General features: G+C 42.1%; 1 protein-coding gene across 8 annotated transcripts in view; it reads right to left on the bottom strand.

Annotated features, from left to right (window-relative positions):
- Nucleotides 1–22838, bottom strand: part of JAKMIP1 (janus kinase and microtubule interacting protein 1) — a 249212-nt gene that overhangs the window by 151711 nt on the left and 74663 nt on the right. For all 8 annotated transcript variants that reach the window (XM_089677388.1, XM_089677383.1, XM_089677387.1 and 5 more), the window contains exons 2-3: nt 21770–22051; nt 16814–17308 (exon numbers count right to left, since the gene is read on the bottom strand). In XM_089677388.1, the coding sequence (XP_089533514.1) occupies nt 16814–17308; nt 21770–21898 (624 nt within the window). In that variant the 5' untranslated portion in view covers nt 21899–22051. The remainder of the gene's footprint in view (nt 1–16813; nt 17309–21769; nt 22052–22838) is intronic.

The raw sequence follows: 22838 nt of genomic DNA, 5'->3' as shown, positions 1-22838 counted from the left end.
GGACTTTTCTGTTTCAATGTGTTTATTAAAGTTTTATATTCAAAACAACAAAGTCGGGCAATCCTAAAATAGTAGAGTTGCATAGTAATCCAGCAACGCAGGTGGAAAATAAAGTCTAAACCAATAGACCAGGAAGATACAGCTGGTGTATAACATGAGCATCAAAATGGTAAGCAAAAAGAAGTTCAATTAAGAACAGCAAAACATACCTATTATATTCCATGCCTGCTACTGAGACATACCAATGTTACACCTAGGAATCCCTTTGTTCCACAACATCTTAAGAGGAAATAAACTCGATATCACAATCTGATAAATAAAGGGGAACTATGTCATCACTCGAGATTGAAGGAGGAATAATAAAAGGCAAAGGTAGAGAAAAGAAGTAAAAGAGAGAAGTCGGAGCCCATTCAAAGGCTTTCCTGGCCACCTTCACGCCCATCATATAGTCGAAGGTTGAAAATAACGGATCCAGGGATCCCAAACCCTCTCAAACCTTGAGGCAGTATCTTTGCGATGGCGGTCGTTTAAGCAAAATGGAGGATCCTCTCCCTTTGCCGAGTCATGAATTGGGTTCCCAGTTCGAATTCCCATTTCACTAGGAAAGGTGGAATGTAGTCAAACATAGCCAGACTCTGACCTGACTAAGGAAGTTTAGATAGTAGAGAAACTGTGGTGGATTGGGTCTTCTTTTTTCTCAAGCTCATTGAGGGGGCGGGTAAGCCCTTCTGTTTAGAAAGCATATGAAGAAAGTTATGGAGCTGGTGGCCACTCCAAAAATCCAAGTGGGGGTCCACTAACTGAGTAAAGGGCACGTCTTGTGTCAGAAAATCTGTCAGGTGAGAATGACCTCTGGACTGGAGGCATCTAAGATGTTTGTTGTAAAGACCTTAGATGAACTCAGGATTGCCAGTAATGGGCACAAAGGGTGAGGAAATTCTGATTTATTTTTTTTTTAGTTTTTATCAAGTTCCAGACATTTACCCCCCTTTCTTTTCTTACATGCATTGTCTAAACCAGTGTTTCTCAACCTTTTTTCAGTCAAGGGACACTTTAAAATTGTGGACAGTCCCAAGGCACCCTTTAAATTTATGGATAGTCTTGAGGCACCCCATTCTAAAATGGGGTGCCTCAAGACTGTCCATTATAAAAGGGCACCCCATTCTAAAATGTGAAAAACTATTCTAATAATTTTATATAACGCAGCAACATCCACACACGTAGGACACCCAACATTAGAGGTGATTTATTCTTTCAAAGCAAATACACTTTTGCACACTGGTACTGAGTAGTATTCAATTGTTTCTCTTCTCCCTCAGTTTTTATCCATTACTGAGCTAATGTGACCCCAGCACTGATGGAGGGGGCAGGGGAGGGGCAAACTAGGATGCTGTGCAGGCAACTGACATCCTGCTTATCAACTGATGATGTCATTGGTTGTCAGGAGTCTGGCGGCTAGAAGGTCGTAATGGTGCACAATGAAAACCTGTGGCTTTGTGTGACTAAATGGCAGGTTTGTTCCACCTGCTGGCTTGTATAAAAGTTTTGGGCAATTTTTGGACATTTTGTCAAGGCACCCCTGTAGAAACCTCAAGGCACCCTGGTTGAGAATGACTGGTCTAAACAGCCTATTTGAAATGAACAGGCTGCCTTAATGCAACACATACTAAATGTACTACAACAATTTCAATGGGTCATAAATGTTATTTGCATTCTTTCGACATTTGTGAGGTTAAAGCAGTATTAAACCGAACACCAAAAAATGTAAAATATTAGAGCTCACTAGTCCTTAGATATTGTGGCTGCATTTGCTTTTTTTCATTAGACCAGGGGTGGTCAGCTTTTGAAAAGCGAGGGCCAATTAAAGTGTTACTAAACCCCGGACCCTGCATTCACTATATCTGGTCTCCCACAGTACACAGAACATGGAAATGCAATAATTGTAGTAAATACAAACTGCTAAATACCTTTTCTCATCAGCAGTTAGAACAGTCTTGTGACTGCTATAGTGTTTGGCTAAGCACTGGTTAAAGCTTGTAGGAGGAGTTTTCTTTCTGCTCTAAGAGGCTGCATAACCCCTGACCCTCTGTCTGGACAGTGCTGATTGGCCCTGTGCTGGTCACATGCACTCTCCCAAGGAAAAAAAAAAAAAAAAAACTCTCTACCAATACACACCAAACCCCAAAGCTCTGTTCTATCAGGAGATATATTTGGAACAGTGAAGTAGGGGAGGATCAGAGAAGACAGGATAAAACATCCTTTTTACACAAAACAGAGAATTAACCCCTTAGGTTCCACAGTGAGTATAACAAGCATGCTTTACTGCATATACAGAATTATTTTACTGTTGTGTGTTAAGCAACACTTAAGTGATTTGGTAACTGGTCGTGGGCCACAATAAAATGAAATTGTTCAGAATTTTGAATAGCATAATGAAATTTTTAAACAACAATCAGGATCACCACTGTTTGATCACAATCACAAAAAGAAAAAAGTGGATGACACTATTGTGAACACTGACTTAGCTTACTTTCTACAAGGAGTCTGTCTCTTTCAACGGTTTGAAGTTGTGGGTCACATAAGAGGACTTGGCCCATGGGCCATGGGTTGAACACACCAGCTATAGACTTTTTTCCTCTCTGTTTTCACCTGCTGATCTGGCCTGTAAGACACATCCTATATTAGAGTGCCCCCACTCTGGATTAAAACGAACAAGGGCCACCTTTGGACAGCAGCATTGTCAGTCTTGGGGGCGGGAAGTATTATATGGACTAGCATATTTAAAGAAGAAGCATGGTCAAATCTGTTTTGTCCCTATTCCTTCTAAGGATCACTGGAGTGCAGTTAGTTCTGCACTCCTGTGACCTGTTTTCAGCTGACAGCAGGCTAAAATCCACTGTCGGCTGATGTCAGTCAACCGCTCCAGGCTTGATTCTGACTTTACAGCGGTGATCCACCCAGATGCCTGGACCGGCATCTGGCTCAGCCTCTAAGCAAGCCACTAGGAGACTGAGCCAGCCACTCTTGCTGCTTTCCCAGCCCAACACTTCAGTGAGTACTGGAGTGGCAGAGCAGAGAGCTGGTGGCTGACAGTCACCACGCTCTGCTCAGAGCAGAGGGGAGAACTGAGGGAGCAGCACTGATCGCTCAGTTCTAAGTGCAGAGCTGGCAGGGGACAGATACAGCACTGGATCAATGTTACATCCACCTAGGTGAGTGTAAAGGTTTTTTCCCCCAACCCCATACTTTTCTTTTAAATACACTAAATAAATAGAAGCCAAACTCCAGCTGCAGTTACAGCAATAGTTTTTTTCTTTTGGGATAAAGATTTTACATGAATAAATAAAAGCTGATCATTGTGGGATACATTTGCAGGAGAGTGTGTTCTGTTGACGTACTGGCTGGACCACCAGGTGAAAATAAAGGAAAGAAAGCCTAATAAGAAAACTAATGCAGCAATTATATCTAAGAATTTGTAAGTTGCAATATAAGAACTGTTTGATTTCGGGTTTAATACCACTTAAACTGTTGGTCAGACAAGACAGTTTTACTTCATCATCTGAAACTATGAATTCTATTGTTTTCTAAAACCAGACTGGCAGTAACAAGTAGCTCTGGCTTAATGAGTACTCAAGCCTCTACTAAACTTGAGTTTGGTTAGATAAGTACAGCAACAATGATTTGGCTTGGGCACAGTTGTCTACTCAGTACCAGTAAATTCTCTAATTGATTCTCCAGTCCAGAGGTATATATAGGGGGACACAGCCCAACTTCTTGGCATTTCAATTTATCTACATATTGCTGCAGTGCAACCATCACACCAGTTCCTTTTCTTTGCCATGTAGTCTCATCAAGAGTCCACAATATATGATTTCGCAAGTAAACTCCAAGCGACCCTGTGAGGTGCTCTGTGAACGATTGCATATTGATTACAGGGTAATCAACTTAAGGTCAATTGACTTTTCTGACTTTCTCAATGTAGATCACACCAACTAATTCTACGACAGATCTCCAGGCAGGCCTGCCTGTAAATTCTAACCATTGAAAGGATGTTAAATAATGTTTGATATTAAAGTAGGAGGAAAGGCTGAACTATAAGCGGACTTTTTACATTTTGCCTCCCAATTGCTCTGAATACATTTTTTCATAAACTGCAATGTAAGTTTTTTTCTTTATCATTTTTCCCTGCAGTCACATGACCATAAAGCGCCGGCTACTCTGCTTTAAGTGGAAGTCTGACAATGGGGCTGAATTACACAGAGTGGCGATGTCACCTGTCAGCGTCCACTACTCTAGACATTGTCCGCCAGGGAGAGTTCCCTCACAGCAGCCACGGAGAACGTTGTGAGAGGCGGTGCTCTGTGGTCATGTGACCACAAAAAACCCAATAAAAGGTATTTTTTACATTGCTATTTATTAGCAAATGCATGCGGGGAATCAGGAAGCAGCAGCGAGGCAACAATTTAAAGTTGGTTTATAGTTTAGCCTTTGCTCCTACTATTTATTTTTATTTATTTCAGGTACTTATATAGCGCCGTCAATTTACGCAGCGCTTTACACATATATACATTCACATCAGTCCCTAACCCTCAAGGGGTGTACAATCTAAGGTCCCTAACTTACATTCATGCATATACATACTAGGGCCAATTTAGACAGGATCCAATTAACCTACCAGCATGTCTTTGGAGTGTAGGAGGAAACCGGAGAACCCGGAGGAAACCCACACAGGCACAGGGAGAACATGCAAACTCCAGGCAGGTGGTGCCATAGTTGGGATTCGAACCAACGACCCGAGTACTGCCAGGCGGAAGTGCTAACCATTTAGCCACTGTGCTGCCACACTATAAAGTAATACTCTTTATTATCACAGTAGAATCAAACTGCAAGCTTTAAAAAGCAGTAGGCAATTGATCATCTGCAATACAAGTGAATCTCAGAATTAGATACTTATAATGATACCTACAAAATTATACAATTACAGTTTTCTTGATATATCAATAGAACAATTCCCTGAAAGCCACCAATCAGCTGTAAACTTGTCCTAAGGTGGGGCCTGCTCATTGACGGTGTTCAAACTTTCTTCTTAGCCCTAACCCCTGGACACATCAGACCATTTATCATGAGATAGATGCTAGAACACAGTAATATTGGTTCTATCAGTATAAGGAAACCTGTACTGAGCGAGCCAGACAGTCAACCACTGCTGACCCCTCCTCTTGAAAATACTAATCACCTGACTTCAATGCGTTATCAACTTGGAACAAGTACATAGATCAGGTGTTTTGTACTTACGCAATACAAGCTTGTTTCAATAAAAAAATAAACTATTGAAGCCAGACAACTTGCATTTTCTGAAGGAATTCAGCAATGAGCTCTAGCAGTGTAGATCTCCCTGAAAAAGCAACTATACCTAACACAGACATCACGGTTTCTGGTAGGGTCTTATACTCTAATCCCCCCCCAAAGTCACCACCCAACTCTGTCATTGCTGATCTGAACTTTTCAGCCTTGCTACCAATGTCGTCAGCTGAAAACCCACTTTAAATTTGTATCCCGTACTGTCACATGTTATGGTTTTATATTTTTGCCTGGAAATGCATTCAATTATCTTTCTCCTAAGTGCCCTGGAAATGGACTTCCTGCCCCTGCAGTGTTCTGCTTTGGAATAAAAGGAGTAATAGCCACCCACACTTGCAGTGCAGAGGAAGTATAGTAAAGTATAGTATACAGATGTGGGGTAACGTGGCTGTGAAATCATGTGGCAGTGGCCTGAAATAAGAGGGAAAATGTACAAATTTGTCACAGATATTGCAGCATACTTCTTCACCACAAGATGGCAGTGAAGAGAATTCACAGAGTCCTCCACCTTCCACACTGGGGGCATTAACCACGTGCCCTCCAGAGGATTTACCCCCCTTCCTGACCAGGCCATTTTTTTGCGATAAGGCGCTGCGTTACTTTAACTGACAATTGTGCGGTCATGCAACGCTGTACATAAATGAAATTTATGTCCTTTTTTCCCCACAAATAGAGCTTTCTTTTGGTGGTATTTGATCACCTCTGCATTTTTTATTTTTTGCGGTATAAACAAAAAAAAGACCGACAATTTTGAAAAAAACACAATATTTTTGACTTTTTGCTATAAAACATATCCAGTTAAAAATTTTACAAATCTAATGTCTTCACAAATTCAGGCCAAAATGTATTCTGCTAACAAAAAAAAAAATCCCAAATCGAGTAAATTAATAGGTTTACGTGAAGGTTATAGCATCTACGAATGGCGGTATATATACACTGGAATTTAATTTTTTTTTTTATATACTAGTAATGGTGGCAATCAATGACTTATAACAGGACTGCAGCAGGCATTCTGACACTTGGTGGGATCTGCCACTGACATCCCCAGTGACACTAATACAGTGATCAGTGCTAATAAAAAGCACTGACACTGTACTAATGACACTGGGCAGGAAGGGGTGATCAAAGGGTTAAATGTGTGCGCTGTGTGTTTTACTGTGTGCTGTGTTTCACTAGGGAGACATGCTGTGCAGATAGATAAAAAACAGCATGTCCATGCTGACAGCAGAGAGACCTGTGTTGTTTACACGTCAGCTTTTTCTGACAATCACCGAGTGCCGCCCAAGAATTGCCTGGTAAATGACATCTCTAGCTGCCAATAGCAGCACATGACAATGAAAATTATCAAGAAATTGCCAAGAAATGACAAAGAAGGTGTGTCCTTTGAAACGCATTAGTGCCCCCTCCCTGCCTTCTCTCTCTTCCATTCTAACAGTGTATGGAGATCCATGAGGCAGTGTTAGCCATTAGCAGTCTCTGACAGCTGTCAAATTCAGTCCCTCGATATGCCGGCTGAAGGATTCGGAACGGTCGTGTACTAAACACACTCAATGTTATTTCCATGCTGAGATCTGTACCTGAGCTGCTTGCCAAGATCTTTACAAGTGTGTACTAATTTGAATTGTGTCAATAAAATCACATATATGGCTGACAGAGATCCCACGTTGCTGTTTCTTTTGCCTTTTAAGTGTAAAAACAGGAACTGGACAGCATGCATTATGCAAACACTGTTATTGAAAGAAAGATCTAGCATTAAGATATGGGCAATTATCATGGAGCCTCATGGAGTATGAGTAAAAGAACAATATGATGGCACCAGGGCATCGACGCACTCACATTAGGCAATCTGTACTGTACCTGAGCATATTTCATCCAAAAATCCAGTATGGTGTGATCACTCTGTGCTGTGTTTTGATGCTGTTCAGCATATCGTGCCATTGCCTGCTTGTAGAGGTGGACTTGGGCGCGGTTCAGTTGGAGTGAGTTGGAGGTGATGACGTGTGTTCAATCCCAGTACAATGTGAACACAGGCCAGTGGGGCAAGGGGGACAATTATGCTTGGGCAACGTACAAAGCAACCATACCTAGTGTAAGTACGCTCTAAGTTTAGAATATACGTGGGTAGCGGTGTTATTTATATTAACGTTTTTTTATAAATTTAACATATTTGCTTAACCACTTAAGATCCATAAGGGTTTACCCCTTTCATGACAAGGCCGTTTTTTGCTCTTTAGCACTGCGCTACTTTAACTGGTAATTGCGCAGGCATACAAGGTTATACCCAAATTAAATGTATATAATGTTTTACACAAATAAAACTTTCTTTTGGTGGTATTTGAGCACCACTGGGTTTTTTTTATTTTTTGCGAGATAAATTAAAAAAAAGACCCAGAAAAAAACTATTTTCGCGTTCTGCTATATAACATATCCAGTAAAAAAATAATAAAAAATTTTCTTTGGTAAAAACTAATCCCATTTAGTGTATATTGATTGGTTTGCGTGAAAATTATACTGTCTACAAACTATGGTATATATATTGTATTTTTTTTTTTATACTAACAATGGCAGTGATCAGTAACTTATAATGAGACTGCTATAGTGCGCAGGAAATTTAACACTAACTGATGCGGGGACGACAATTAACTGGAACTGACATCACCAATGACATCAATGCAGTGATAATACTGCACACTATCACTATACTAAGGATACTGCCTGGGAAAGGGTTAACATCTAGGGTGATCAAGTGGTTAAATATGTGTTTAACAATGTGTAATGTGTGCTGCTTTTACGGACAGATCTCTTTGTTCCTAATAAGAATAGAAATAAGAAAACAAGCAATCGTTCCCTCTGTACAAAGCTCTGTGTTGATTGTCAACACAAAGCTCTTGGCTGTGATTGGATACAGCCTGTCAGCAGGTCCCAACCATGAATCATTGGTCAAGACTTGCTTACAGACTCACTCCCACTGTATACAATGACAGTGGGTGTCAGCAAGCGGGGGCGAATATGCGCACGCCCTAAACCCGGAAGCAGGCAATAACGTACCAGACTCTCTGCCTGCACGGGCCACCCATCCACAGTACACTGCAGAGGTGCGGTCCTTAAGTGGTTAATTTTATAGTTTTGGATAGAGTGGGGAGACATTAGGGATTCTAAAATGTTTTATGGGCCTTCTATGCCCTTGTTAAAGAAATTTCCCCTCCTGTTATGTTTGACACCCATCACCTAGACAGGAAGTGAGGAGAAATTTCCCTAATGGGGACAAAGAAAAAAAAAAACAAAAAAAGAAAAAAAAAAATTGATGGGGGTTCTGAACCTTCTCCACTCATCCAGAAAATGATTATCACAGAGTGTATCCACATTTGAGTGGTTTGCCTTCACTCCCTGTACTGACACTCATATTATAAAGACAAGAACTGAGGAGGAATCTTCCAGAATCACACACAGCAGTAAAATACAAAAAAACACAGATCTTCTCACGCTTCTCCAAACTTCTTCACTACCTGAATTTATTTTTAAACTGCTGGAGTCAAAAATATAAAACCAACATCCTTCCTAAAAAGCTGCCTGCTCATACCTTTATATCTACACCGTTCAACCATAACTTTATGACCACTGACAGGTATCTCGCTACAATGGCATCTGGAAGTAGGTGGGATATATATGTATGGGGCGGTATATCCGCACACTGGTCAAGGTGCCTGTGCAGATCCGTGTCCACAGCCAAAAGCACCTACAATGGGCACATGATCATCAGAACTGCACAACTGAGCAATGGAAGAAGGTGGACTGGTCTGATGAATCTTTTCTTTTACATCATGGCTGGGTGTGTGTATGGTACTTACCTGGGGAAAAGATGGCACCAGGATGCACTATAGGAAGGAGGCAAGCCAATTGAGGCAGTGTGATGCTTTGAGCTCTGAGGAAGGGGGTACAGCTCCCGAAACGCGTTAGCTTATCCGCATCACTAGACACATCCATATTGTGACTGTTTTTGTGGACCACCTTACTGCTTTTTATCACTTTGGTTTGTGAGTATATAATCCTTTTTTATTAATAAATACGTGGACTACCACGGTAATGCACGATGAGAGTGCGCCCTTGTTTGTTTTTTTCCACTAGTGGCCAGATTACCCGATCTCAGAAGGGAGCACCTCTTCGGTTGGCATTTTGACATGTCCTTGGTTTGCATGAAGATTTGAGCGCTGGTTCTGTTTTGTTCATCTTTGGAATACAGTGTGATGCTTTGGGCAATGTTCTGCAAGGAAACCTTGGGTCCTGCCATTCATGTGGCTGTTACTTGACATCTACCACCTACCTAAACACTGTTGCTGACCAGGCTCACCCCTTCACGGAAACTGTATTCCTTGATGGCATTGGCCTCTTTCAGCAGGATAACGCAGCCCACCAAAATCCTGGTTGAGAACGCTGCTCTAAAAGTGCCAACACTGGAGGTATTTCGATTCTACCATTTAATGCAGTGATGTTGTAGGGTTCCTGATTTAATAAGTAGACCATGTCTAAGTGCAAAGTTCACTTTAAGAAAATGGTTACAATATTAATATATTTCCAAGAACAAACTTTTTTGGAAATAATTTTAGAAAAAAACCCTGTCTATAGAAACCAAAAAGAGTCTGCAACAATAGGCATGCAGGCCCTATTATACAGAAACCTGTGTTCCAAAAAACTCTAAAAGTGGTGAGAGCTGTTGAGGACTGAAGTGTTTGATGATAATATAAGAAGTCTATATTTCCCCTGTGAAGCGACAGATGTGCTGACACTGCCACACACAGATGAGAAGAACGCATTCAGCCACAGACAGATGGGCTGAAATCGTGATCTGTGTTGTAGTAGAGCATGTTTCAAGGACCATTTAAAGAGCTGTATGTCGTCAAACACGACACTGAATGATTGTTAGCTCTGAATTAGCATTTTTAACGAAAATGATGGTTTTGGGCTGCTCATACATGGAAAACAACAGATGTCAAGGCCGGAATGTGCACAAACTCTGTAATTTTCCAGTTATCATGTAGAATGGCTCTAGATGAAGACACCAGCTGGCTTCATTATTCAGTTATTAAATATGGGAACACAGCACTGTGTAAGAAGGCTGCAGGAAGGTGCCTGTATTCTATGAAATGACAGGTCTTAAAAAGTCCCACAAATGGGCAATGGGCTGATCTGATTACCATTAAGTGAAGTGTTCCTTGGTGTGTCTGACGCAAAGCAAGCTTACACTCAAGTAGAAGCCCTCAGAGAACGAAGTAGAGGTTACTGGGCCCTTGCCAGCCCAGCTCTGACCTATATTTAAAGTAAACTCAACTTTTGTTAAACTGATATCATTTTTAAGTGCTTCAATGTGTTATTAATTGCGATCATAACCTACTAGTGATGCGCCAAAATTTTGGTGGCTGAAACGTTTCGGCCAAAAACACCCCTTTCGGCCACTGGCCGAAATGAAAAAAAGCACCGATACAGGTGCAGAAAAACCCTGCCCCTCGCCACTGCCCGCGGTCACCCCTCGCCACCCCCCATCCACCACTCAGTAGTTCAGCTTTACCTGAGAAATCATCGATCCCGGCGCTGGGCATAGAGATGAGTGAAGGAAAGATGGCCACCACTCATCTCTATGCCCTTGGGAGGACCAGAGCGATGTCACTTCCCGTTCTGGCCCTTTTTTTTTTTTTTAAAAGCACTAGATCAATGCTTTACATTGCCGAGGAGAGATGTGGGGTCTTATTGACCTCATATCTCTCCCTAAAGAGGACCTGTCACTAATTATTTCTATCACAAGGGATGCATGCATTCCTTGTGATAAGAATAAAAGTGATTAATTTTTTTTTAAAGGGACAGTGCAAAAAGAAAAAAACAAAACAAAAACCATTAAATAAATAAGTTTAAAGTGCCCCCGCCCCCCCGTGCTCGCACATAGTGGTGAACGCATACGTAGGACGTGTCCACATATGTAAACGGTGTTCAAACGACACATGTGAGGTATGAACGCCATGAACGTCAGAGCAAGAGCAATAATTCTCACACTAGACCTCCTCTGTAACTTTACACTGCTAACCTGTAGACATTTTTAAAGCATCACCCATGGAGATTTTTAAGTACCGCAGTTTCACGCCATTCCACGAGCGTGCGCAATTTGAAAAGCGTGACATGTTGGGTATCTATTTACTTGCCTTAACATCCTCTTTCATATTTTACAAAAAATTGGGGTATATATTTTTTTTTTATTAATCAGTGTATTTTTTTCCAAAAAAAAATGTATTCATTTTTAAAAACTGCGCATTTTGGTTTTCGGCCAAGTGCATTTTGAATTTTCGTTTTTCGGCACCAGTATTTCGGTGCACCACTATAACCTACCTTTGCTTTTCAGTCTTCAGCTAGCCCTGATTTTCTAAAACTGCCAAAAACTGTAATGTGGTCCCGGAACATCCCAAACCCCCACCTACACCGCCTCCTTACACCCCCCCCCCCCCCACACTATTGCCACCTACAGCATGCTGGGTAGGAGGGGTGGCCAAATACATATGACTTTCTTTAATTTTAAAAGGGATACCTTTACTGAGAGAAATACAGGTGATACCATTGGTAGTTGACTGAGTTTCTCTGACCCAGGTCAAGAGTGCACACAAGGAAAGTCAGAGAAGTCAGAACTCCTATTCTATATTCTAGTTCTGTGTCAGTGAGCTACAAGTATGGAAACCACTAGATCAGCATTACAGTCGGGGAGTTCTTATTATTCCTTTAACCACTTGCCCTCCTGAGGATTTACCCCCCCATCTTTCCTGACCAGGCCATTTTTTGTGATAAGGCACTGTTACTTTAACTGACAATTGCGCGGTCATGCAACACTGCACCCAAATGAAATTTTGTTTTCTATTTTTTTTTTACTAGTAATGGTGGCGATCAGTGACTTATAGCGGGACTGCGGCAGGCATACAAAGCAGTGTGTAGGAGCTGACAGGGGTGAGATCTGTGTATTTCTGCTACAGGGTGGAGGGGAAGCGGTTAATAGATAAATTCACCTTTGTAAAAAAAATAATAAAATGCACATCTTTTGGCAGGTAAAAAAAAAAAATGTGCATTTTTTTTTTCTTTTACTAGGGGCCTGCGAAGCGTTGCACCCGTGATCAGCAGATCGAGGGTGCAATGCAGGACTCCTGCAGACTGCTTATGTGGACTGTGTGCTCATACCTCATATGAGCAGACAGTTACACACTGACAGGAAGAAACAATGAACTACCTAGAGCACTCAGGGGCACCCTGGTAGTTTGAGAACTACAAGCCAACAGCTGCAAAGGCTGTCGGTATTTGTAGTTCTTTCATTCACAGAACTATGTGAATGATGCCGCCGTGTGGGCAGAAGAAGATCTTCGACCTGCTATAACAGGGAGTGCAGGGATAGGGGACATGGGTGGAATATGTAACATGTTCCCAAAGGTGAACTTATCCTTTAACCCCTTTGCTGCCAGGTCAATACGTCTAGGATTGTGTATAAAACTGACAAGCAGAGTCCTGTCTGTCAGGTGGAAGCAGTCGCTTCCACACACCCCCCAGTAACGGCACCCCCTCTTTGTATTCTGGGCTCCGCTTGCCCATCTACGGGCCCAGGGCCAACATAGCTGGTGCTGCTGGGTAGAGTGGAGGGAGGAAAGCGGACATACATCCACTCTCCTCCTCTTTTGCTGTAACCCAGAAAGCGACATGTATAACATCACTTCCGAGTCACCCTGTCACTTTCCCCAGATAGAATAGCCGGGGAGGAATGTATTGCAATGCAATCTACATTGCAATACATTCAGTGGAGCCCACAGAAGACATGAGGGTCATTTAGACCCTGCATGTCTCATTAAAGAAAACACCTAAAAATCATCACATAGAGGACTTTGTGTCCCCTATGTGATGAAAAAGAAAACTTAAGCAAAGAAAAAAAAATTTTTTTTATTGCAAAAAAATAAAAAAAAGTTATACTCAAGTACATAACATCCCCCCAAAAAAATGTTGAGGCTGCCCCCCCACCCCCACATATTCGTATGAACATAAATGGACGCGTGGGGGGCAGCTACGCGTGAAAGCATTGATTGCGATTCACATGTTACAACCGCCACACACGCCAGAGTGAGAGCAATAATTCTAGCACAAGACCTTCTCCATAACACTAAACTGATGACCTGTAGGGGCTTTTGGAGTGTCACCTATAGAAAATACAGGGTACTGAACTTTGTCGCCATTTCACGGGCACACAAAAAATTTAACCGCTTGCCCTCCGGAAAATGTATCCCCTTTAATGACCAGGCCATTTTTTGCTAATCAACACTGTGCTATTTCAACTGGTAATTGCGCAGTCATGCAATGCTGTACGCAAACGAAATTTATGTCCTTTTTTCACACAAACAGAGCTTTCTTTTGGTGATATTTGATCGCGAATGGGTTTTTTATTTTTTTGTGATATAAACTAAAAAAGACCGAAAATTTGGAAAAACAATTTATATTTTTTTACTTTCAGTTATAAAATATATATATATAGTAAACTCAAAGTTAGTCATGATGCCACACATCGCCCACTCTAACCACGAAGACCAAGCCTTTTCTGACACTTTTTGTTCACTTAAATATTTTTTTTGCTAGAAAATTACTTTGAAACCCCAAACATTCTATATTATTTTGAAGCAGAGGCCCTAGAGAATAAAACAGTGGGTGCTGAAATTTTTTATGTCACACAGATTTTGGCAAATTTTATGGAACATTTTTTTTTCTAGAATTTTAATGCACAAAAGCACAATATATTGCCCAAGTGTTTGATAAAATATAAAAGATTATGTTATGCCGAATTAATGGATACCAAACATGATGTAAATTTGTAATATCTATAGGTGACGCTTTAAAAGCCTTTACAGGTCACCACTTTAGATTTACACAGGAGGTCTAGTGCTAGAATTACTGCCCTCAATCTGACATTTGCATTGATACCTCACATGCATGGAGCAATCTCTGTTTACATATCACCATGGGACCGCCGCTTGCGCTCGCCTTCGTGCGAAAATATCTCCTGTGATAGCAATAGGCAGTGCCAGGTATTCTTTTCTGAGAAATCTGGGATCTATTAGACTCTAGATCTCTCCTCTGCCCTTACAGCATCTGATCAAACAAAGATCGTTGCGATCAGATGCTTTCCCAGTTTTAAAATGGAGCTGTTTATATCCGGTGAAACAGAAATTATGAAATGCTCGTAGCTTCCAGTCTCTTAGACCACAGAGATGATTGGAGCCATTGCAGTCTCTGATCAGCTCTATTGTCAGCCAGCGGAACTGCCGGCTGCATATTAGTGTTCCCTGGTGGGACGGGAGAGCTCAAGAAGACCTTGGAAGGCGGCGGGAGGGGTGAGGGAGTCCCTTCTCAATGCTTGTAAAAGCAATCCAGCGGGTAATTAGTGGCTAGGATTGTTTTTACAAGAAAGCCGACCACCAGCTGAAAAAAACGATACCAGGATGATGCCTGTAGCTGCAGGCATCATCCCAATATAACCACTCAAAGTCCAGCGACGTACCAGTACATTGCTGGTCCATGTTGGGCATATATGTAACCGCAGAGAACATGGGCATATGATGAATTGGGTCTGTGAACCAACATGGCCGCAATTCATTCTTTTTTAGAATGCCCATGTTGAGAGTTAGGCCCAAAAAAGTTTTAAATTCAGAAACTGTGATAGGTTTCCATGCAAGTTGTCTGGCCAGAGCTAAATTTGGATGGGTGGCAATGTATTGTTGTGCACATAAAATTGCTTTGCCCCACAATTAATTGATACAAATCTTCCGAGAAAAACAGCAGAGGGGCTAAACGCTAGTACTGACAGCAAACAGGACTGATCATGCATTTTTGGGGACACTATACAAAAGGAGGCACTAATATAGTTCTGTTCGAGATCAATATATTGATCTGTACAAACAGTATACTAATAATGGTGGTGATCAGCAACCTATAGCGTGAGTGCAATAGTGTGTGGGCAATATAATGCTAGCTGACCCTGGCTGGGAAGGGTGCTAGCTGACCCTGACGCTGTTTGATGTCGCTAATGGCGGTATTACAGTGATCAGTAAAACATTCTATATACCAACACTGTACTAATGGCAGACTGGGTGATGGGGTGCTCAAAGGGTTAATAGGGACGATCAAAGTTAAATGTGCTACTCTAACGTGTGCGTGTAAAACGTAGTGCTTTTACTCAGTGCCATGTTCGCTCTTCTCTCCCTGGACGGCATAGAGGGCAGCATGGGGCTCACACACTCCCAGAAATAGGAAATTGACGCAAGATTACATAGCTTTGCCCAGAGCCGTCGCTCGCCCGCACAATGTTGCCAGCAAGGCGGCAAGTAGTTAAAAAAAAATTGAGAGAATTTTTTTTTGGTTTTACTTTTTAACATTTTTCTTTTTAAATACTTTCATCAGAATAATGCAATGTTACTATAGTAACATTTTTTTTTTACACTTTTGCATTGCATTAGCAATGAAGTTCATTTCTCTGCAATGCAAAGCTTGCTTTGAACTGTCATGAATGTGTTAAGTTCATGACAGTTCAATAGTGATCTGTGATTGGCTCCAGCTGGTCACATGGTACAGGGTGATGTGACTGGCTCCATGTGTCATGGACCAATCACAGCTCAACAGGAACAGACGCAAAGCTTTTATGAATCAGGCTGATTCATAAAAACTTTGTTGTCATTGTGATCATGTGATCGTATAGCAATCGTGATCATCAGGTCCCGATTACCAGGATTCTCATTCTGCTGTGTCCTGTGGATGCGCAGAGCCTCCGTGTTGACAAAGGACCAGCAATGTATGGGTACGTCACTGGTCCTTGTAGCTGTTGCCCATTCGCATTACATTGCAGGTGGGCGCCCTGAAAGTGGTTAAGGTTTGACATGTTGGGTATCTATTTACTCAGTGCAACCTCATATTTTATACATTACCAAAAAAGTTGGTAATATATTGCATTTGTTTGCCCTAAAATTAACTTGAGCTTTTTACTACTGAAATTTTGTGTGACGTAAAAAAATTGGATCTACCACTATTTTATTCTCTAGTTTGTCTGCTTTCAGTAAATATGTTTGTTGATTTTGGGTAATCTTCATGCCGAAGATAAGTTTTTAAACGTATGGAAAAACGGCTCTGGCAGCGAAAAGGTTAAACTCATACATACTTTATGTGACTGATGAATGGGGACCCATAAAGGAAAAAATGCTGGTTTCAAAGTAAGGTTTTGTTCCATTGGATTCACATTACAAAGTCAATACAAAATTACTTGGCAGAATTTGTCTTGGCAGGCTACATACTATGCAGGTTCCCCCCTTGGTGGGACACTGACTTAAGCCCACATGTAAATGAATGCTTACACAGAAGCACAAAGAGAAAAGGACTGACCCTACGAATGTAAATTCCTTACCAGCCTACGGATGTCACGCTCACTCTCCCGTTTTATCCTGGTGATCTCGTCCTGGTGGGTTTGATAGGCTATCCGCAAATCGGCTGCCTTCATTTTATCTGCCTGCATGACATTATTCAGCGACTCCTCCAAGTGTTTTTTACCACCCTTTAATTCCAGGATTTCTTGTTGGAATTTTATACGTTCGTTATCAAAAGACCTCTTGGCCTCTTCTCGGGCCTCATTTAACAGAGCTGTTTTTACTTTGTCTGCTGCCCCATCCCTTAACACATTGACGGTGGACTGTAGTCGCTGAATCTCTGCATCTTTAATCTTCACTACGCGGGCTACATCCAGTTCATGCTGGCGTATGAGCACCTCTCGGACTGATTGTAGCTCCTTCATTTTCTCCTCGTGCAGCTTTGCCTTTAGTTCAGAAACATACACAGTATGTCTATGCTGTTCTTGCTCCCTTTCCTGCTTGACGTCTTGGATCTTCTCTCGAAGTTTACTCACCTGCATATAAAAAACAGACAGTAAGAAGAGATACTGTAACAGAATATGCCAACTAGAACACATTTTTTAAAAATATTTATTGATTTTTCAAGGATAAAAAATTGTACAAACATATTCTTTTAAAAACATTAACACATTTTCTGTACATTTATTGGATCACCTTTTCTTCCTACACCCCCCACCCTAATACCACCCATCCGCCCCCCCCCCCCCCCCCACCCCCTCTGCTCTGCATTTTCCTATTCCTTTCTGGAGATCCATGTGCTCAAAAGAGAAGAGAAAAGTGTAACCGTGTTATTTTAGATTATTCCCCCATAAACTCTATATTTGACTTTAACGTTTTAAATTCCTCCCATTTGTTCCATCTTATATGATAGCTCTCCATCTTATCTGCGTTCATATGGTAAAGTTCCTCCATCTAACATATTTGATCCACCCTGTCAACCCAATCCTCTATTTTCAGCACCTCCGGTCTCTGCCAGAACTTGGGTATCAAGCCCTTTGCTGCGTTCAAATAATACAATACACCAGATTTTTTATATTTTTTGACTGAAAGCTTGGTAATATGGAAAAGGCAAGTCTCTGGGTCAAATATAATGTCAACCTCTGTAATTTTCTGAATCAAATTCACTATTTTCTCCAAATATTCCTGTATATTAGAACACTCCCACCATATGTGATACATTGTGCCTCTACCTCCACCACCCCGCCAACACAAAGGTGAATTATCTCCACTCAATCTGTGTGCCACACTCGGTGTGATATACCATCTTGCCAAACATTTATAGTTCATTTCTACCTCCCGCATGTTTATATTTTCATGGATTAATCTATATATTTTCTTCTGTTTTTCCACATCTATTATTACACCTATATCCCTTTCCCATTTTTCTATATATGGCGGCCTTATATCTGTGTTTATTTCAGTGATATAACTAGAACACATTTTGATCTAAGGAAGGACTGTAGGATGTAATACAAAGGATGGGGGACAAGTATGACATGCGTAATACAGAGCCCACAGAGCCCTGATCTTCACCTGCAGCACTAGAAGCAATTCTACCGGCAAGGTGGCATAGCTGTAGGTCCTTGAGACTGTTGACAATGCAGATGTAGCAGAAAGAATGCTGTGACTTTAAGGCTCCATGCACACTAGCGGTTTTTAACCCCTTCCCGCCGGCGCCTCCCGGCCCTTTAAGAGTTTCAGAAGCCGGAAGACGGGATGGGCTGGGCTTAGGGATCATGTGACCGCCGTGACGCGTCATCACGGCAGTCACATGATTGGGAAAGGTCCCGATCGAAAGAGTAGACCGGGACCTTTCCGTGAGTACCGGACATGTGTGCTGGGAGCGCACAGGGTGCACGCTCTCAGCACGTATGTTTTTTGTTAATTGCACGCAAATGTGCGGCCGCACATTTTTTGTAGAGTTTTTTGTAGTGTTTTTTCAGCAGAAAAAAACGCTAAACACTACTAAAATGCTCCTAACAGCTTTTTTCCAGCCTTTTTTTTCCTCTCTACATGTACTGTAAAAATGCTATCAAAACGCTCCTACACATTTCTGAACGCTACTAAAACGTTCCAAAAAACCGCTATTGCCAGTGTTTTTTCATCCAAAATTTTTCTCAGCTTTTTTTTAGCTTAAAAAAAATGCTAGTGTGCAGTGTTCACACAGTGTTAACACATGTTGCATTAAGGTAGGAAAATCATTTAAATAGTCTGCATAACACAAAAAGGTTAACAGAACAGTTTTGGCAGCCCACGGCAACATTAGCCTTGAGAAGGTTAATTCAGAATGAATGACACTGCGTTGCACCAATGCGAGTAATGCGTTACTGCAGCCCAATAGTGTGAACAAGGGCCCAAACCATGCCCAATTAGCAAAAGGTTAGAGAGAACCAATCAGGAATGGGCATTAAGGCTCAATGCACACTGGCTTAAAATAACGCCAGTGCTCTTGGCAGAAAAAAATGCAGAATGTTGAGCTTTTTTTGTACTAGTGTTTAGGTGCATTTAGCATTTTTTCTGGTCTCGAAAACCCAAAAAAGAATTTTTTTTTCTGTCTCTAAATGCAGAGCTTAAGAAACCTCTAGACTACCTAATGTGCATGGATACATAGGATAACATGAGCTGCTTCTACATGCTAAACGCAGCAATTTTTTTTTTTAAGCCAGTGTGCGTGCAGCGTAAAAAGAATCTGAATCTCCACTCCTAAGTTGTTAAAATACTGCTACTTTACCTGTCGGGGACAAGTGTATGTGCTGTTACTGACTTGTATTTTCTCCCTCTCAGAGCAAACATGTCAGCCAAGTAACAGTGCCCTATGGGCTTGTAAGGCTCCATGTACACGGAACGTTTGGAAAACACTTCTGAACGATGGAAACGGACTGCTGGAAAATATAGGTTAAAAACATCAGTTTAGCCGCGTTTGCATACTGCATTTATGCGCGTTTGAGCGTTTGCGTTTAGAAGCGTTTTTTAAGATAACCTCAGGAGACCTTCCAAAATGCCCAGAATGCACTGAAAAACAGTAAATAACTATTTCAGACATTTTGAGAGAAATAGAGAGAGCAGAAGCAGAGAGAGCAGTAGGTTTTGAGATGACCTGTCTTTTCTGGTTGTATTCACTATGGATCCCATCATGAGCATAATGCGGCATGTTCTACCATTTTTACCTTCACGCAAAACCTGGAACTGACTGCGCTGGTGTACCGGGTCCATTTGAATACATGGAAAAAGCTTTGCATGCATTCCTAAATGCAAATAAACGCGGTTAGCCGTGTCTACAAGTGTTTGGCGTTTGAAACGCTGATAAAATCTACTCCTGAACTCAAGTTTTGTGCATTCAAAAAACGTCTGTAAACTTAACTGCCTGTAAACGACATAGTGTACATGGACACAGGAAAACATTAGGGAGAGTTCAGGGCATGCTAAAAAAAAAAAAAAAAAAAAAAAAAACACGCAGAAAAGCTCCTGAACGTGAGTTTATCAGCTGCATTGTACATGGAGCCTAAGGCCAACCTGTCTGCTGATCACAAGACTGAAAATGTACATTCTGCACAGACTGCTGGAGGAAGGTGAAACAGTTAGTTAAAGCCTTTGGGCTCATGTGCACATAATCCTGTTATATAACCTTCTGTAAACAGCACTGAACTCAGGCAGCAGGCAGAATGGCCTCACAACCCGAATCTGCTATTCCAACAGGGAGAGAATAAAATTACGGGTGCCAAATCTCCCCATTGGGACACAGCTAGCGCAAAAACATTCATCTTTCTATCCAAAACAAAAACATTTTGCCCTTAGATATACCTTAAGTGAGCCTGTACCATCAAGGATGACCATGCTTTACATTAAACATATTACCAAGAAGTAGTAAAAGCAGCAATATTGTGGGTTGATCAGGGGCGGACTGACAACTCATGGGGCCCCCGGGCAATAGGGGATCATGGGGCCCGTGTCCATGCCCAAACTCAAAAAAGCCTATGAAAAAGGTACCAGGGGCATCTCATGGGGCCCCCTACTGACCCTGGACCCTCGGGCAGTGCCCGAGTTTCCAAATGGTCAGTCCGCACTTGACACAGAGACGAGGCCTCTCTCCCCATCCCACATGACAGCACTCAGACCCCACCATAATTTAGGTATCACTCCTTTGCAGCTGGAATCCCTAGCTGTTTATTCTGCATCAGGGATCACGAAATGGTGGACCATGGTCTGGACCTGGACAGAGTGACAGTCCTGTGTGAACCACGGCCGCTGCTTAGCAGCTGTGTCTTCTCAGTCTTCCACCTGGCAACTCCTGTCATTAACAAGCGAGTAATAGTAAGTTGGGCAGCTCCCGCCCTCCACCAAGATCGGCAACACCTCCCACCCTTTACCCTGCTGTGAGGATGGCAGCAGCGGCCAAGTGAGAGACTCGGGAAAGCACATCCCAGGCTGATAAGTGCCTCTGCCCTGTTGAAGGTAGGACTCTGCAGGGGAGACTTACATAGAAAGGGGCACTGTGTTATAAAAAGGGGCACTGCGACATGCACTGCACTGTGAAGGGGCCACTCCAATGTAGAGGGGGGCTGTGATGTGACGAGAATGGAGGACACCATGGCACTGCTTTAAAGGGGGGATTGTGATGTAAAGGGGGGCTATGGACACTGATGTAAGGGGGAGGCGGGACTGTGATGTGAAGGGAGGCTGCGGACACTGATGTAAAGGGAGCTACGATGTCAAGGGTAGGCTAAAGACACTGATGTACAAGGGGGGTTGTGATGTAAAGGGGGACTGTGATGGCCGCCTCCATACAGACATGTCAAAAAAGATCACATGAAAGGAGACTACAGGCAATACTGGTGATTTGCACTCGGTCTGTCTTTTTTTTATCCTAAATACTGTTAAACAGCAACACATACAAATCTTATTTCTCCTTGATAAATATTGTGTCAGCCAGCACTCTCTCTGTGGATATACAGTACCTTACTTTTCTCCTGCTGATATTCTATTTGGATTTGGGTAAGTTTTGTCCGGAGTTCCTCATTGGCCACCTGAAAGGCCTCCATCTCCGCTTCCCACTTATCTCCTTTGGCTCGGGTTTTCTTTGACATGTTTCTCTCAATTGTTTGTGCACCACATAAAACCAATTATCTTTAATTCCCACTGGGATATCTTTGGCATTTGAAAAAGAAAAGTATCAACTATTTTTTAATTCACAATTCCTGTGTGCGTGGTCCTTAGCCATCCTCCTTTTCTCTGGTCACCTGGAGAAGAAAATGAAAAATTTGGAGTCAAACGCAAAAGCCATTTGATTCATCTATTAAACAATAGTACAACAAACCCAAAGCCACCTACAGATACATAGTGGCCGGCTGTACATGTCTAATGCTTGTTCAGCAGAAGATTTTTCTATTATTTCTACAAAGGTAAACTCCTACTGGCCTTTGCTGGTCTTAGGGGAAGCAACACAGACCAGTCAAAATGACCTTTTCCTGATCAGGCCTGGCCAGGGAGCATCAGCAAGGGTTGTAGAGGTGCATACGAACAGGTAGTGGAACTACCAGCTTTTAGAAAGAAAAAAATAAGGGTATTGTGAAAATCCTTAAAAAATAAAAAAAAATAAAAAATATACTCGCCTACCTACTGCAGCATTGGTCCAATGCTGCAGCCGTCTCCAGCCACCTCCAAGCCAGAAAACTGAGCAATCACCTGACCATCGATTGCTCATTCTTAGGTCCACTCTGTGCTCTGCCCCTCCACTGCTCACTGAAGTGCCGAGCATGAGAGGGGGCAAGTGGCTTTCTGGAAGGCTCAGCTAGTTGCCACTCAGGAATCTGGATGGATCCCAACATTATTGTCTGGATCTCTTCAGAGATTGGAGTGACCCTGTGACAGCTAAAGCCCACTGTTGGTTGATTCTGGGTCACAGGAAACCGGAACCAAGAGCACATGAGAAGTATGACCAAAAGAGCTCTGGCCTTACCTCTCTGTTAAGACTGTATCTAGATGAACTGATATTATAATAGACTGACTACAATGTTCTGTTTTCTG

The sequence above is a fragment of the Staurois parvus genome, unplaced genomic scaffold, assembly GCF_062004578.1.
Source record: "Staurois parvus isolate SC_StPar_1 unplaced genomic scaffold, SC_StPar_1.0 ptg000186l, whole genome shotgun sequence".
In the NCBI taxonomy this organism is placed as follows: Eukaryota; Metazoa; Chordata; class Amphibia; order Anura; family Ranidae; genus Staurois; species Staurois parvus.
This window is presented reverse-complemented; position numbering and strand designations above follow the sequence as displayed.